This window comes from Condylura cristata, unplaced genomic scaffold (genome assembly GCF_000260355.1).
Source record: "Condylura cristata isolate star-nosed mole 26May11 unplaced genomic scaffold, ConCri1.0 scaffold00033, whole genome shotgun sequence".
In the NCBI taxonomy this organism is placed as follows: domain Eukaryota; kingdom Metazoa; phylum Chordata; class Mammalia; order Eulipotyphla; family Talpidae; genus Condylura; species Condylura cristata.
This window is the reverse complement of record NW_004567134.1, coordinates 10,476,285-10,489,465: the sequence shown is the minus strand read 5'-3', so window position 1 is coordinate 10,489,465 and position 13,181 is coordinate 10,476,285. Positions and strand designations below refer to the sequence as shown.

At 46.3% G+C, this 13,181-nt stretch overlaps 1 protein-coding gene across 4 annotated transcripts in view; it reads left to right on the top strand.

Annotated features, from left to right (window-relative positions):
- The window catches only part of CPNE4 (copine IV), a 333,423-nt gene that overhangs the window by 314,972 nt on the left and 5,270 nt on the right, over positions 1-13,181 (top strand). For all 4 annotated transcript variants that reach the window (XM_012732182.1, XM_012732180.1, XM_004692311.2 and 1 more), the window contains 3 exons: positions 5,236-5,290; positions 8,085-8,136; positions 10,255-10,388. In XM_012732182.1, the coding sequence (XP_012587636.1) occupies positions 5,236-5,290; positions 8,085-8,136; positions 10,255-10,388 (241 nt within the window). The remainder of the gene's footprint in view (positions 1-5,235; positions 5,291-8,084; positions 8,137-10,254; positions 10,389-13,181) is intronic.

Here is a 13,181-nt window from a genome sequence, read left to right as displayed (position 1 = left end):
CCCTGCTAAGAAGGCTGGCCTGTCTGCTGTCCAGTGCAGGAATGCGTGCACAGACTGCCATTGTGTGGACAGGGCCTCCCAGCGTGAGCCAGAGGTTTCCAGACCCAGGCAACAGACATCCTTCTGCCATTATGCCGGGACGGTGCTGGAAGGTGAGGTCAGGGCTGGCTGCTCTCGGGTGTTTCCGAGGGTAGAGGATAGGGCCAGACAGCAGAAGGCAGGTTGGCATCACAGTCTGCCTTCTGCCCAGAGTGCCCATCAGCGATGGTCGGACTGCACATCGTGGCCACTCAGGTGGCCTCAGAGTTTGCTGATACCTGGGCCACACCCTGCAAGATGCTCATAGTCTGCTGTGTAGCCTGGGAACCTGGATTCTTAAAAGCCTATTTTGATGTCCTTTCTGTGGGAGCAAAAAGTGTCTCAGTTAGACACTTGTATTCTATAAGAATGCACTGGAAATGTTGTGAATGTTAATGATATTATTTGCAAATTTTAAGCATTTCCTTTTTCCTGAGAAACATCACTCATACAAGGGAATCAGGAGTTTTAGTCCTCATTAGCACTGGCCCTCAACTCCTGGTCCTCATGGCAGAAGACCAAAGCAGCCCGCCCTGGCCCCCGGGCATCTCACTGATGCTACAGAACAGAGAGATTAATAAAGCACAGTCTCCTCCCAGGACTCACGATCGATCGATCACATGGGAGCCGGTGGCCAGGGCAGCTGTGGGAAGGATTAGCCTGTCCTCTGTGGGGAGGAAGGAAGCTGAGGCAGGGATCCTCAGAGGGTGAGTCCTGGGCTCATTAGGATGCTGCTAGCTCTGTCCTTTGCTGTTGTGAGAACACGGATGGACTAACCCTGATTATTCTGAATCACTAGCCCAGACCACCTCCTATGAAGGCAGCGCCAACAAAGCACAAGGGTACCTGGGAGAGGGCTCTAGGTCCAGCACCCAGCACCACCCCCTCTGCACCCCGAAGTTCACTTCCCCCGGGGGTTCCTGGATTGCAAATTACCTTACTTCCCTTACAAAGCTTTGTGAGGATTAGACATAGAGCAGCCTGCTAGAGAACCACTATCAAGTGCCTCTGCCTATTGTCAGTTCACCAGAAGCTATTTTCTTGAATACCCTTAATTTATGTGTTTGGTTTTTATTTTTCCCAGTTTTATTGGGAAGTAACAAGTCAGTCAGCTCCAGTTGAAAGCATCCAACCTGATTTGGCTTACATATATTATAAAATGATTAGCACCATCGTTCAAGTACCTCTCGCTCCTAAGAAACAATAGAAGGAAAAGAAAAGCAGTTTCCTCCTCACAATGGGGGCTCCTAGCATTTATTCCCTTATCAAACTTCCTGCAACCGCAGGGCAGCGTCAGCCATAGGGCCGTGTTGTGCCTGTGACCCTGGTGCTCTCTGTCTTAGAAGCCCTCAATTTATTTTTTTAAAATACTCTGAACACAAAAAGAACTCAGCAGCAGATCTGAAAGTCATCTGAGACCAATGACCTTAAGAATATTTTGCTCACATACTCCTAAAAACAATTTTATAAAAATACATGTTTAGATTAAAATCTAACATTTCCACCATGAGGCTAGTGTTTAAATATGGGTATTTAAAAAGAAAAATCTTACATAACTCTCCTGAGTGCCTGCAAACAAATCTGAACATCGTTATCTCTCCAATACCCACCAGCACCCATTTGAAACCACAGGGGCAAGTTCTTCAGTGTGCGGGGAGTGTTTTAATTCTTTTCTTCCTTTTTAGGAGTTCCTATTTCTGTTTGCTTCCCTCCTCTCCCCCACCCATTTTATCCAGATGAACCTTTAAAAATGGATCTGGGAAGAAAAAAAAAAAAAAGGATCTGAAATGCTTTTTTTAGATCACCCTATCAAACATTTCTGTTTGATATTCTATGAATATAGATTTTTTTCACTTCTAATTTCCAAAATTTTCTCTGTTGAAAAGATTCAAAGAACTATCTTCTGGTTGAGTTTTTATTACAATATTATAAGTTCTTCACGGATCAAAACAACATATTTAGTAGAAATTTCAACACCTGTTTATTTCCTGTATAAAAGTCCTTAATGAAACAGCGAGGAGGGTTTACATACCTGTAAATGAACACTACTTATTATTAGAGTGAGACAGACTGTCAATGATAATACAGTTTTTTTTTTTAATTATTATTAAACCTAAATGCTAAGAAAGCTTTTTGGAAAAAGTTCGACTACCACTATCCCTGGCTTGCAAAGGCTTCATCTTGCAGTGACTCCCACACTTAGAACCGCCCCTTTATTTTCCACCTCAGAGTCCTTGCACTCTCGGGCATGGCGCTATGATAGTTGAGATCAGGCTGGGTGAAGGAGAGGGCTGCTTGTGATGAGAAGGTGTGCATGGAGACCCGGTCTCCCACCAGAACACCACTGCCAGCAGTACGGAAATAGAGGACCCAGATACGGACTTCCTGTACAAAAAAAAAAAAAAAAGAGGAGGAAGAAAAGCCATGCTCTCTTATGTCCAAAAGGGTTTTACGTTTCATGTACCCCAGTTTATAAGATCTGTGTCCTGGAGAAGTCTGTTACCTGTCTAGGTGTTCTGAGACGATGTTTCACTCCAAGGTAGTGGCCATTGCTCTTTGGATGCTGTCATGCGGCCCGACTTTTATTAATCTCTGGCTTTAGCTCAGAGATTCCTTAACAGGGGAGGGAAAATGGTGGTTGACCATGAATCTTCCACTGGACAGCATCTCAGCTGCTGACCATGACCGAATTCCCTAAGCAATCCACTATATGAAGACCAAGGGCTTTTGATTGTATTTTACACTATTTCGTTGTTGTAATAAGATATGTTGCTTTTACCAGCGTAGTGATAGGGCCCCCAACATTTCCAGACTGGCAGTTCCCACCACTGATTTTCCCAGTAGTGGCTAAGTGGTTCCTTTATTCTATGCTGATGGCTCCAGTCTCGGTTTCTTGAAGTAGCACATAGCAATGCTCATTCATCGCTTGACTTGTCCTCATTGCTGCTTATATAAGACTCCTCGGCCTCGTTTTATTTTTAATCAGAAAGAATGGATGTTTAATCCACTTAAGAATGGATGTTGCTGAGGTCTGAAATTCTTTTCTTTAGTATGTTTATTAGTTAGAGGCTTTGTGGTAGCTAACTCCAGAGAATTGATGCCCTCCAGGCTCATTAATTATTCCTCTGTAGGTAAGACCTGTTCCCTGCCTGTCTACTATTGTAAACCCCATTACATAACAGGGCATCAAGTTCAGCAAACTTCACATCCCCAAGGGTGGCTCAAAAGATATAAAAGGAAGATCATTAAGGCCAGAATACTGGTGGGATGATTACAAATGGATGGAACATTAGAACTGGCACCCGCCAAACCCACCAAATAAAGAGTGAGGGCCCCCCGTTTCAACATCTGAGCCGTCTCTGAGTTGGAAGCATCAAGAACCCTCCTACACCCAGGAAAGCTTTCTTCCAGACATAACTAGACAGTACCTCTGAAGCCCCTCACTAATTCCTTCCAATAACTGCTACCCTTGGTCTTGGTTAGGGATGAATTGCAAAATGTTTCAATATTTCCAGAACCAGAAGTGTTTTTTTCTAGGAGCTGTAGCTGATCCTTTATTAGCTCTTATGATTTTCTATTTCTCAGCATTAATGTCATTTCTATACATGTATCACACAGCTCATAACTATACAACCAAGAGGGAAGGGGAGAGCTAGATTTCCTGGAGAATTTAGACTTTGATCTCAAATAACCTGGCTTCCCCATCTCTCCCAAACCCTACCCAAATGTGGTCAAGTTGGCTGTGTTTTGATGAAGTTTTATAAAAACCATCGTTGGCTCTAACAACCTCTAATCCGTGCAGTGGTGATGGATGAGAACCTGGCTTTCTTACTTTAACCTCTCAATCCTCCTCCTTCACTGGTTCTGCAGGTAACTGAGAAATTAAGAAATTGACCCAAAAAATAATCTCAGCTATGTTTAGAATGGGAGTGAAAATGAAAGATGGCAGTGTGGGAGACATGTCCCCATCAAAGCGACCTTCCAGAGCCCTCCCTCAGTCTCTCCCGACATCACCAGCTTTGCTCATGGAGAGCGATTTGTTCTTTGGTCCCCGGGCCCTGATCCTGAAAGTGCCAGAAGAAAACCACCTTAATTAACCCTTCTGAGACTCAGTTGATCCATATGTATAGTACAGAGATGGAACTTCAAGGGTTGTGTGACAACTAAGAAGTATAGCCCATTGTACATGTCAGCAAATGCTCACTCTTCTCCTAGCCTCTGAGCCAGAGGGTCATCAAGGTGGAAGTAAGATACAACACAAGTGAATGAATGAATTGCAGGAAAATTGCCAATATGCATAAGAGAATCCAAGCCAAAGGACGTTTATGTGACTCTCGTGGGTTTTCACAAGAATTCGCCCTCTTTCTGCAGCGTCATCTTAAGGATTCAGTTCATGGGTTAATTCCTCATTAAATATTTATTGAACACACATTCTCTGGCAAGCTGAAGGCAAGGGCAAGGGGCAATTTGGTGCAGGGAGGCAGCAGGGAGGTAGAGACAGGAATGCCAAAAAAATAATGTTCCTTTGAGTTCAGAAAACAAGAAAAAACATGTAAGCAATTAATGGAAGCATCTATGAGATAAAGTAGTGGGCATAACAAGTCCACGGATGGAGCTAAGTTCTGTCAATTAGCCAACTTCTATGCTTTCCAAAGCTCCTGTTGCTTTTAAAAATCCCCCTGGATTCAGGTTTGGATCCAGTCCGACTCTAACGAGCAGTGTGATCTCACACAAGCTGCCTTACTTCCTCCACCTGCAAAATGGGACTAATTGTCTCTCCCTGTAGAGACTTAAAGAGATAATGTACATGAAAAATCCCAGCACAGTCAATCATAGAGTTATTTGATTCACGATCACTTTTCAAGGGAAAGAGACCAGAGTAGGGCCCCTTTATTCCTTGGTTCCAGATCCCGTGAAAACAAAAGCAAACAACAAAGGGAAGAAGTTACAGACTGGTGTCTGGAATGGAGCTTGGGGACAATGTCTTGGTTTTTATTATTTGTGCCACTGCAATCCCGTTAGTTACCCCAGATAATCAGGAGGCATGAGTCAGCGTTTGGCATAGCAACGCGTCCTAGCCAGTGATGCAGGTTCAGGTTTTTTCCTTCTCATTAGATGAACACATGAAGCAGCGTTTTCTTTTCATTTTTATTTCAGTGACAAAATGTTCCCAGCCTTTGGGTTCGGTGCCAGGATACCCCCAGAGTACACGGTGAGTGAGTAAAATGGGGTCATCTTTCACTTTGCTGTAGCCACAGGGTGACTTGGGGTCCCTTCCCAGGAGTCTCTCTCTTTTGGTCCTTCATATAAGTCCAGAAAGTCAGAAATAGTCTTCAGAACCAGTGAGATTCCCTCCTCAGAGCCTGACTATTGTTGAGCCTCTAGCCTCTTGGTATTGTGGAGTCCCCGTGAAGGGGTCCGTTATTGTCATAGATGCAAATAAGGTCAGAGACTGAGAAGACACCCAGGAATTCATCCCCACTGGTTCCCAATCTGTCTGTTCAGGTCTTCCCTAGAGAAGAATCCCCTGGGCAATGCCACGGTGCCATCCATGACCTTGAGGTCCACAGACTCCCCCAAGTTTCTGAACACCGGTCTGGGATAGGAGACACACAGAAGCACTAGAGAAAGGGAGAAAGGACCCACTCTGGCTTAGAGAACCGGGGAGCCAAAAGGTGCCTACAATGTGTTGAAATCCTATTTGATTTTGTTACTGACTTCTCGTGACACAAAGAAAGGTTCTTCTGCAAGAGATGTTTTCTGCCGTGGAGCCATGGCCCTCTCCCGCAGTATACCAGATGGTCCTGTGGACCCTCACATGGGGATCTCGGCTCCTCCTGGTGGGAGGGACTTGCTGTTGTGTCTGCCTGGCAGGGCAGGAGACAGATGCTGATGGTACCCCTCCCCAGAGCTGTCAAACAAGGGCCACCCCTCTGTGCCCTTGGTGCCAGAGGGAATCCACCCTCCCATTACTGCGGGGAATAGCAGTGGGTGGGATGAAATGTTTCTCCCTGACCTGTCTCCTGTCTGCCTTATACTCCACACTGACCTCTCTCCTGGGCATGGCTATGGAGTTCTAGAAGCAGTTCCTGGAAATAGAGCAGGTGGCAAGGAAGCACAGAGGACAGCAGCTGTTACCTGATAATGTGTAGGCATCGTTCAGGCCACAAACATATTCTGTTGGCTATATTTTTTTTTTTTAAGAACTGGGCAATTTCATAATAAATGTCAGATTTCTGGCTCCTCTGGAGAAACTGAAAGACCTGGCAATGCTAAGATTAAAGATTCCCAATGAGAATTAGTCAGAGTTGAGAAATGCATATCCTTGGGGGGAGGGTGTCTGGGTTGCACTTCAGTCAGTGCAGCTGAGCACCGCCCCAGACATACATCCCAGCAGGTGGCAGCAGCCAGTCTCAGCGACCCTGCAGGGCTGTGAGAGGCATCCTGCCCCCCTCCTGGCCTTCCTTTCACATCCATGACATCTTCCCGATCCCCTTCCTGACATTGCTGTTTCCTGAACTCCTCCCACCTGCTATGCCTGGACCCCACCCTACCTTCAGCTAACTTACCCTGACAGTTTCATGTGTGCTCCCCCAAACCATTCCAAGACCCTCTTTTTCTAGGACCAGTGTTCCCAGAGAGCCTGGATGGCTCAGCAGCACAGGGTTCCTGGCTTTTGCAGGCACTGCCGTTCACTTGCCTGAGATAAAATCTGAGTTTCTCTTGAGCGGAGACATAAGCAGTTCTTAGGCAACACTCTCCAGAAACAGACCTTGACACCACAATTCGGGATGCAGGTAGTTTATTTGAGAGTTGGAGCAAGCTCATCAGAGAAGGGATACAAGGAAGTCAGCATAGAGTAACAAGTCAGTTACCTCCATGGTAGCCAAAGCTTAATCCTGCTGTGGAGCCAACGCCAAGAACAAGAGACCTGGGGTGTCGATCTACCATCTCCTATCAACCTCTGATTCAGGTGACTCCTGGGAACATTAACTCCCCAACGTTCTCAGCCCGTGTCTTGGGCAGGCAAAGCAGGCTTTGAAGGCTGGAGAGCAACTGACAGCCTGGAATGCAGAGAAGCGGGCGGGAAGGGATGGTGGGCCACTGGCTGGCTCACCTGGAAGTCTAAGGGCAAAGGAATAGGACCCAGCAGAGCACTCTGGCCTCCCAATAAGATAAGAGAATCTTTTTCAACATAAAGACCTGTTTTCTAGTCCCCAAGAGAACCAGTGCCAGAAATAGCCTTTGACATAGAAGTCTCTGGAAAATTCCAAACGAGCCAATAAGAATGTTGAGATGCCCAAACATCCCTCTTGTTTCATCAGGTTTAAAATGAAAAAGTAAACACCATATTATTGACCTTGTTCATAGGTCTTACCAGAGAGGGGAATTTGAAAGATGGCAAGTTGTGTTTTTTTAAAGGAAGTTGACTGTGTTTATTAATCTATTACTTTGCCCAAAGTAGAGAACAATCCATTTTACCTGTGTGCTCTTGAAAGTCCCTGCCTGTCACTCAGCATATCACACTAGCATCACTCTGAAGTGACAGCCACTTTTGCATGGAGCCTTTATGGTCCTTCCCACGGAGAAGACAACTTAGGAGTTGCCTTTTCTTTCTTTCCTTTCTGTTTTTTTAAATCACTGGGGATCCAAATAGAACTTAGCCAAATCTAAGCCTCCAAACTGTGGCCAGTTCTGGTGGAAGCTATTTGGAGTTAACATTTCTCTGAAGTCTTTTCTTAGATTTTTTTTTATATGCCTTATTCTCCCCCCTGCCAGCATTTATCTGATTCTAGAAAATCTCCTGTCACCTCCACTCCACAGGGAGCTTAGCATTCACCCTCCATCTCAGATTGATTGTGTAAAGGCTTAAAATGGTTCCTGCTGCTTTACACATAATGAATGTAATGGGCATTTGTTTGCAAACTCTAAACCCCAGCGCCTCCTTACTGGATTAAAGTTGTAATTCTCCTTTCTTCCGTTTGAAAATTTTAATTGGCGTCTAGGTCTCTCATGACTTCGCAATCAACTTTAATGAAGACAACCCAGAATGCGCAGGTAAATCACCACAGAGAGAGCGCCAGCAACTCACCGCCCTCTGTACCTTCCCATCTTAGCTTCTCTCCTCCCAGACCCGAGGGCGGTCACAGCAGAGAAGGAGCCTCTCTGGGTGCCAGCAAGCCCTGCTGCAAAGCAAGACAGTCACAGCAAAAGACAAGAGCTGGAAAAAACAGGGCACAGAGGCAGTCCTGAGCTCCCTGCAAGAGTGCCCATCTGGATTCCAGATTCCTCTGGCTGGGTCCCTGGGGGGAGTTTGTCCTGATGGGCAGGAATGAAATCATGGGCTTTCTACTTGGCCAATTGTCCTTTATTTTTTGCCACTTTCTCAGTGCATGTCTAGGGACAGGGAGAAATGTGGGGCCCAACTGACACTTCCGCGTGTTAGCAGAGGTGCGGCTGGACTCAGTGACTTCAAGAAAGCTTGACCTTCTCGAAGGTTCTGTGTTCTGTTGTCTCCAGCCAGAAGCTCCCTGGCACAATGCCACAGAAGGATAATGGTGAAGCAGTGGTGTCCATTCTGGTGATAAATTGGATTCTCCAATTTTTTCTGCTTTCTAAATAGCAAATAGAAACAGGGATGTTTGTTGCCCTGAAGCTTAGATGTCTTTTAGTGAGGTAGATAGCCGTGCCTATCTTGCTTCCTCCTTCTCAGGGAAGAAGGGGGCGGAACCAGGGTGAATTCACACTCGGTGGGGTGTGTGCCATCCCCACTCTTAACTGGTAATAATGGTTTCCACCCACACAGAATGAAATACACACCCTCCGTCCACCTGTTCCACAGACTTCACCCGCCTGAAACTTCAGAAAGGAAAATCAAACTTGCTTATCTTAGAAAAATCCGAGGACCATAGGAACTGAGGCGTTTCCGCTGAGCAGCCGTCACTCAGGGCCAGGCAGCCTGTGACTTCGGTATCTGTCCCTAGAAGAGACAGCTTTGGGGCAGGACAAGGGGAGCCACATTTCGCTGGGGTGGGGAGAGTGAATAAGGGCAGAACAGAACTGACTGCTCCAATCCCCAGGAGCCGGTTGGTGCACATGGTGGGTGTGGGGAGCAATCTCAGGACGGTGTCTGTCCTGGCCCCAAACAGGACCAGTGTGCTGTTTCAGGACGGAAAGGGGGGAGAGGATGAGCTGAAACAGGAAGGCGCGAGGTAGTACAGGCACTAGGCGCTGGAGCAGCCCCTGAAAATCCTTAGGAACCAGTGGTCACCATGGGCCATGATGATGATGTGGCCCGGGCAGGCCAAAGCCGGGGTGCTGGGGTGCCCACAAGCAGGGTGCTTCTTCCCCCAAAGCCCCAGCCCTCATGACTTCCCTGGCACACGTGGCTTCAGGACACAAGGACCCCTTTTAAGGCGGGATGGCTGTGACAATGAGTCTCCCGTCTGTACACCACAATCCCCAGCCGAGGAGGGTAGCAGATACGAGGTTGGTGTCACAGGCTCGAGGGCATCCACTGAGGCTCCCTGAGGCAGAGACACCAGTCATACCCCCAGGGGCCTCCCCTCCGGTGCATGGCCCTGAGCACTGGGGCTTAGGGTGGCGAGTGGAATCCAGGAACCAAGTGGTATGAAAGCAGGAGGCACGTGAAGCCAGCCTGCCGCGCGGCTGTGGACCAGGGAGCCGGGGCCTGAATCCTGAGTCGGCAGTCACTGCTGTCTCACCTGGGGCACGTCAGCTCACCGCTCTATGCCTCTGTTTCACCATGTTTCATTGCGCTGTGAGGAGGAAATGAAATTGCAAGTGTAACAGAAGACCCTGGAGTAGAAATGTCTGGTCCATAGTGTAAGGGTGATCGAGAGGTGTTTCTGGAAATGGCTGCCTTTGCTTGCGCCTTTAAAGTGAATGGTTTCAGCAGGAGCAGAGGCAGCCTCCCTGGCAATGTGGTTTATCTCAACAACATACATACATGTGGCATTTCTCTTTATGGAGCTGACGGTGGTTTTCAACGCCATGGTGCATGCTTCAGAGATAGAGGATCCCAGCCCCACAGAAGAGCACACCAGTGACGCTGAGAAGGACTGTTGGGGAAGGGCCTGCCCAGTTTGCACGTGCTTGGTGACAAATGTATCTGAGGGACTTCGGCACTATTGATCTTTGCCCCTTCCGCCCCAGGAATTCAAGGCGTCGTGGAAGCCTATCAGAGCTGCCTTCCGAAGCTCCAGCTGTACGGCCCCACCAACATCGCCCCCATCATCCAGAAGGTGGCCAAGTCAGCGTCGGAGGAGACCAACACCAAGGAGGCCTCGGTAAGGGGGTGGGGGGCCCATCTGGCTGTGGATCACGGCGCACCCCCATGTGGTATTGCTCCCTCTGTAAGTTTAGACAAGTTTAGACAAGACTTAATTTCCCTGGCTTCGGTCCCCTCATCTGGAAATGGGAAGTACCCTGCCCATCTCTGCTGGGTTATTGTGAAGTGTCCGGCACATTGACTGAGAACTGGAGACAGGCAACAACGAAAGCTGCTGTAATCACTGGGCTGCAGGTCAGATCCAGCGTGTGTTCCTGGAAGGGAAAAAAACAAACTGTCCAAATGTAAGATGCGGTTCTGTGGACCCATACTGCAGATGGAGGCAAAGGAGAACTCTGCCCCCTAGTGGTACAGCTCAGCAGCACACGGCACCGCTGCCAAGATGTGTTTCACATTCTGCCGGCGGTTTTCTTACAAACGAGCAAACTGAAGCCACAAGGCCAGAGTTTGATTTTTTTTTCCCCTAATATTTCACAGTTAAGTAGATGGCCACCAATGACTTGTGTTTCATCATTTTTATAGTTGTCAATATTCCTTTTTTTAGGTTTGGTTTTGCAGATTTAGTAGAATATCATTGATGCCCAAGATTTTCTCTCTGTTTTTATCCTCAGCCCCAAGATACTACAGGTGCATAAGGAAAATAGCATGCTACTCCCTCATCTTCCTTCCCCACCTCAGCTAAGCCACTTGCACTGTCCATTTCCAGGCGTGCTAGGGTGGAGAGTCACATGATGTCAGCCTCTTCGCAGCTACCCGAGGGCATTGCCCAGCAACCCGCTTTCTCTGTCCCTGTTTCCCCTTCTGACTGCAGGTTCATCCCCATTAGATGATAAAATGCACCGCCCTATCCCCTATTAAGTTAAACTCTCTCTCTCGACAGCTTACCCTGTTAGCTGTGTTCCTTAATTTATTCTCCTTTAGAACAAAATTCAAAAAATTCCAATGAATTGCCTAGACCTGCTGCCTATATCTCTCTTCCCACTGGTTCCTCCATGCACACCAGTGACTTTCTCCCCAGGCTTCCTCTGAAAATTCCCTTGGTCGCGGTCAGCACCACCTGCCTCTTGGCAAGACCACTGAGACCTCAGGTCAAATCTCAGTCCTTTGCCAATGAAAGTTTAGGAAATAAGGGTTGGACAAGATCGGTCTTTCATTTCATGCTTTAACTTTTTTTTTTAATCACCAGAACTTCAGATTCAGATTTTTCAAATGTACCTCAGAAACTGAAAACACAAAACAGATTTTAGAAAACCCAACTATTCCTGCTAGGTTTTGGCTAAGGGATGGGGTGCAAAGTTGTCTGTTTTCCTTTACCCTTTTCCTCCCCAAGAGCTTCCTGGAGTTCATTTTGAAAACTGTATGATCTCAGCTCCTCTGGGGGAAGGATGCACAGGCCTAGCAGAGATCAAGGCTGACATGATTCTGGATTGATTTAAGCACCTGGTTCGCTAATATACATCACAGTGAGCTTCGTGGGAGGATAAGTCAGAAAGCAGTGCAAGAGGCCTCCTACCTCAGTACCCCTAAATAAGGTTCCCCTCCCCCAACAGAGGCCGGGAACACAGGTGCTTTTCCCCTCAAGGATTCTGCTGTTCTTTGAGGTGGGTGATCCAGGACCCGGCGGTCACTGCCTATTCAGGACCCTAACCCCTCGGCAGGCAGTGCCAAGGGTTCTGTGACGACAGTTTCCTACTCAATTTTATGGAATTCTTCTAGGAAGAAAAAAAAATGTTTTCCTTTTCTAAACAAAACCCCAGGTACATTGAATGAATATAATATTTCATCTGTGAGCGTTTTCTCAGTCTGACTTTGGAAGTAACTGTACCGCTAGCATTACTGGAAATTTCCATCAAGGGTTTGACCTGTGTAAAGTTTATTGCCTCTAGCTAGATGAACCCAGAAAGGATCAGACTCTAAGATCCTGGCAATGTCTCAGATCAGGAGTTCTTAGCTCTTTTTGTTCCATGGACCTCGTTAGTAACTGTTAAAGTTCATAGCTGCTCGGTGTTGTTAAATGCACGGCATTAAAATATATTGTCAAATAGATCGGTTATATTAAAATGCTATTAGCAAAATAGGTTAACATGTAAGGCACATTAATAGAGCTTCTCCTGTTAACATTAAATTATGAGATCCAGTAGCCAGTGTGACAATTATGTAATTTCTAGTAGTGTTCAATGCAAATGATATATGAGATGTTTGCAGCAATCCTATAACAAGGAAATATCTTTGATTTCTATTGGTGATTAAGTCACAAGAACAGCTAAAGCTAATTTAATTTGTTGCCTATATTTATAATTGGAAAGATGATAAATCTCAGTGAGAGGTTAATGAAAAGAAATAAGGAATATACCCGAGTCCACAGCCCACATTGGCCCACATGGAGAATCTTTGCCCTCCATCAGAATGTGAGTCCCTTGTGCAATTCAGAACTCTCTAGTAGCCACATTTTAAAAAGTGAAATGAAAGGAGAGAATTAACTGTATTAATATACTTTATTTAACCAACATAACCACAGGCTTAGCATCTTGACATGTACTCCTTAGAAAATAACCTTTAATGATACATTTTACTTTCTTACGGAAATCTTCAAGCGCTGCAGTGTATTCTTCACAGTCATCTTCCTCATTTGGATACAAAATTATCATCACAAATGCTTTGTCTTTGTCCATAGATTTACAGATGGATAGTAGAAAAAGTAGATTACAGCTGTGAGTTGTGGCAAACATTTCAAAGGTTTCCAGTGACTGGATCAGGTTTCCATTTTTAAATTTAAATTAAAATAGATGAA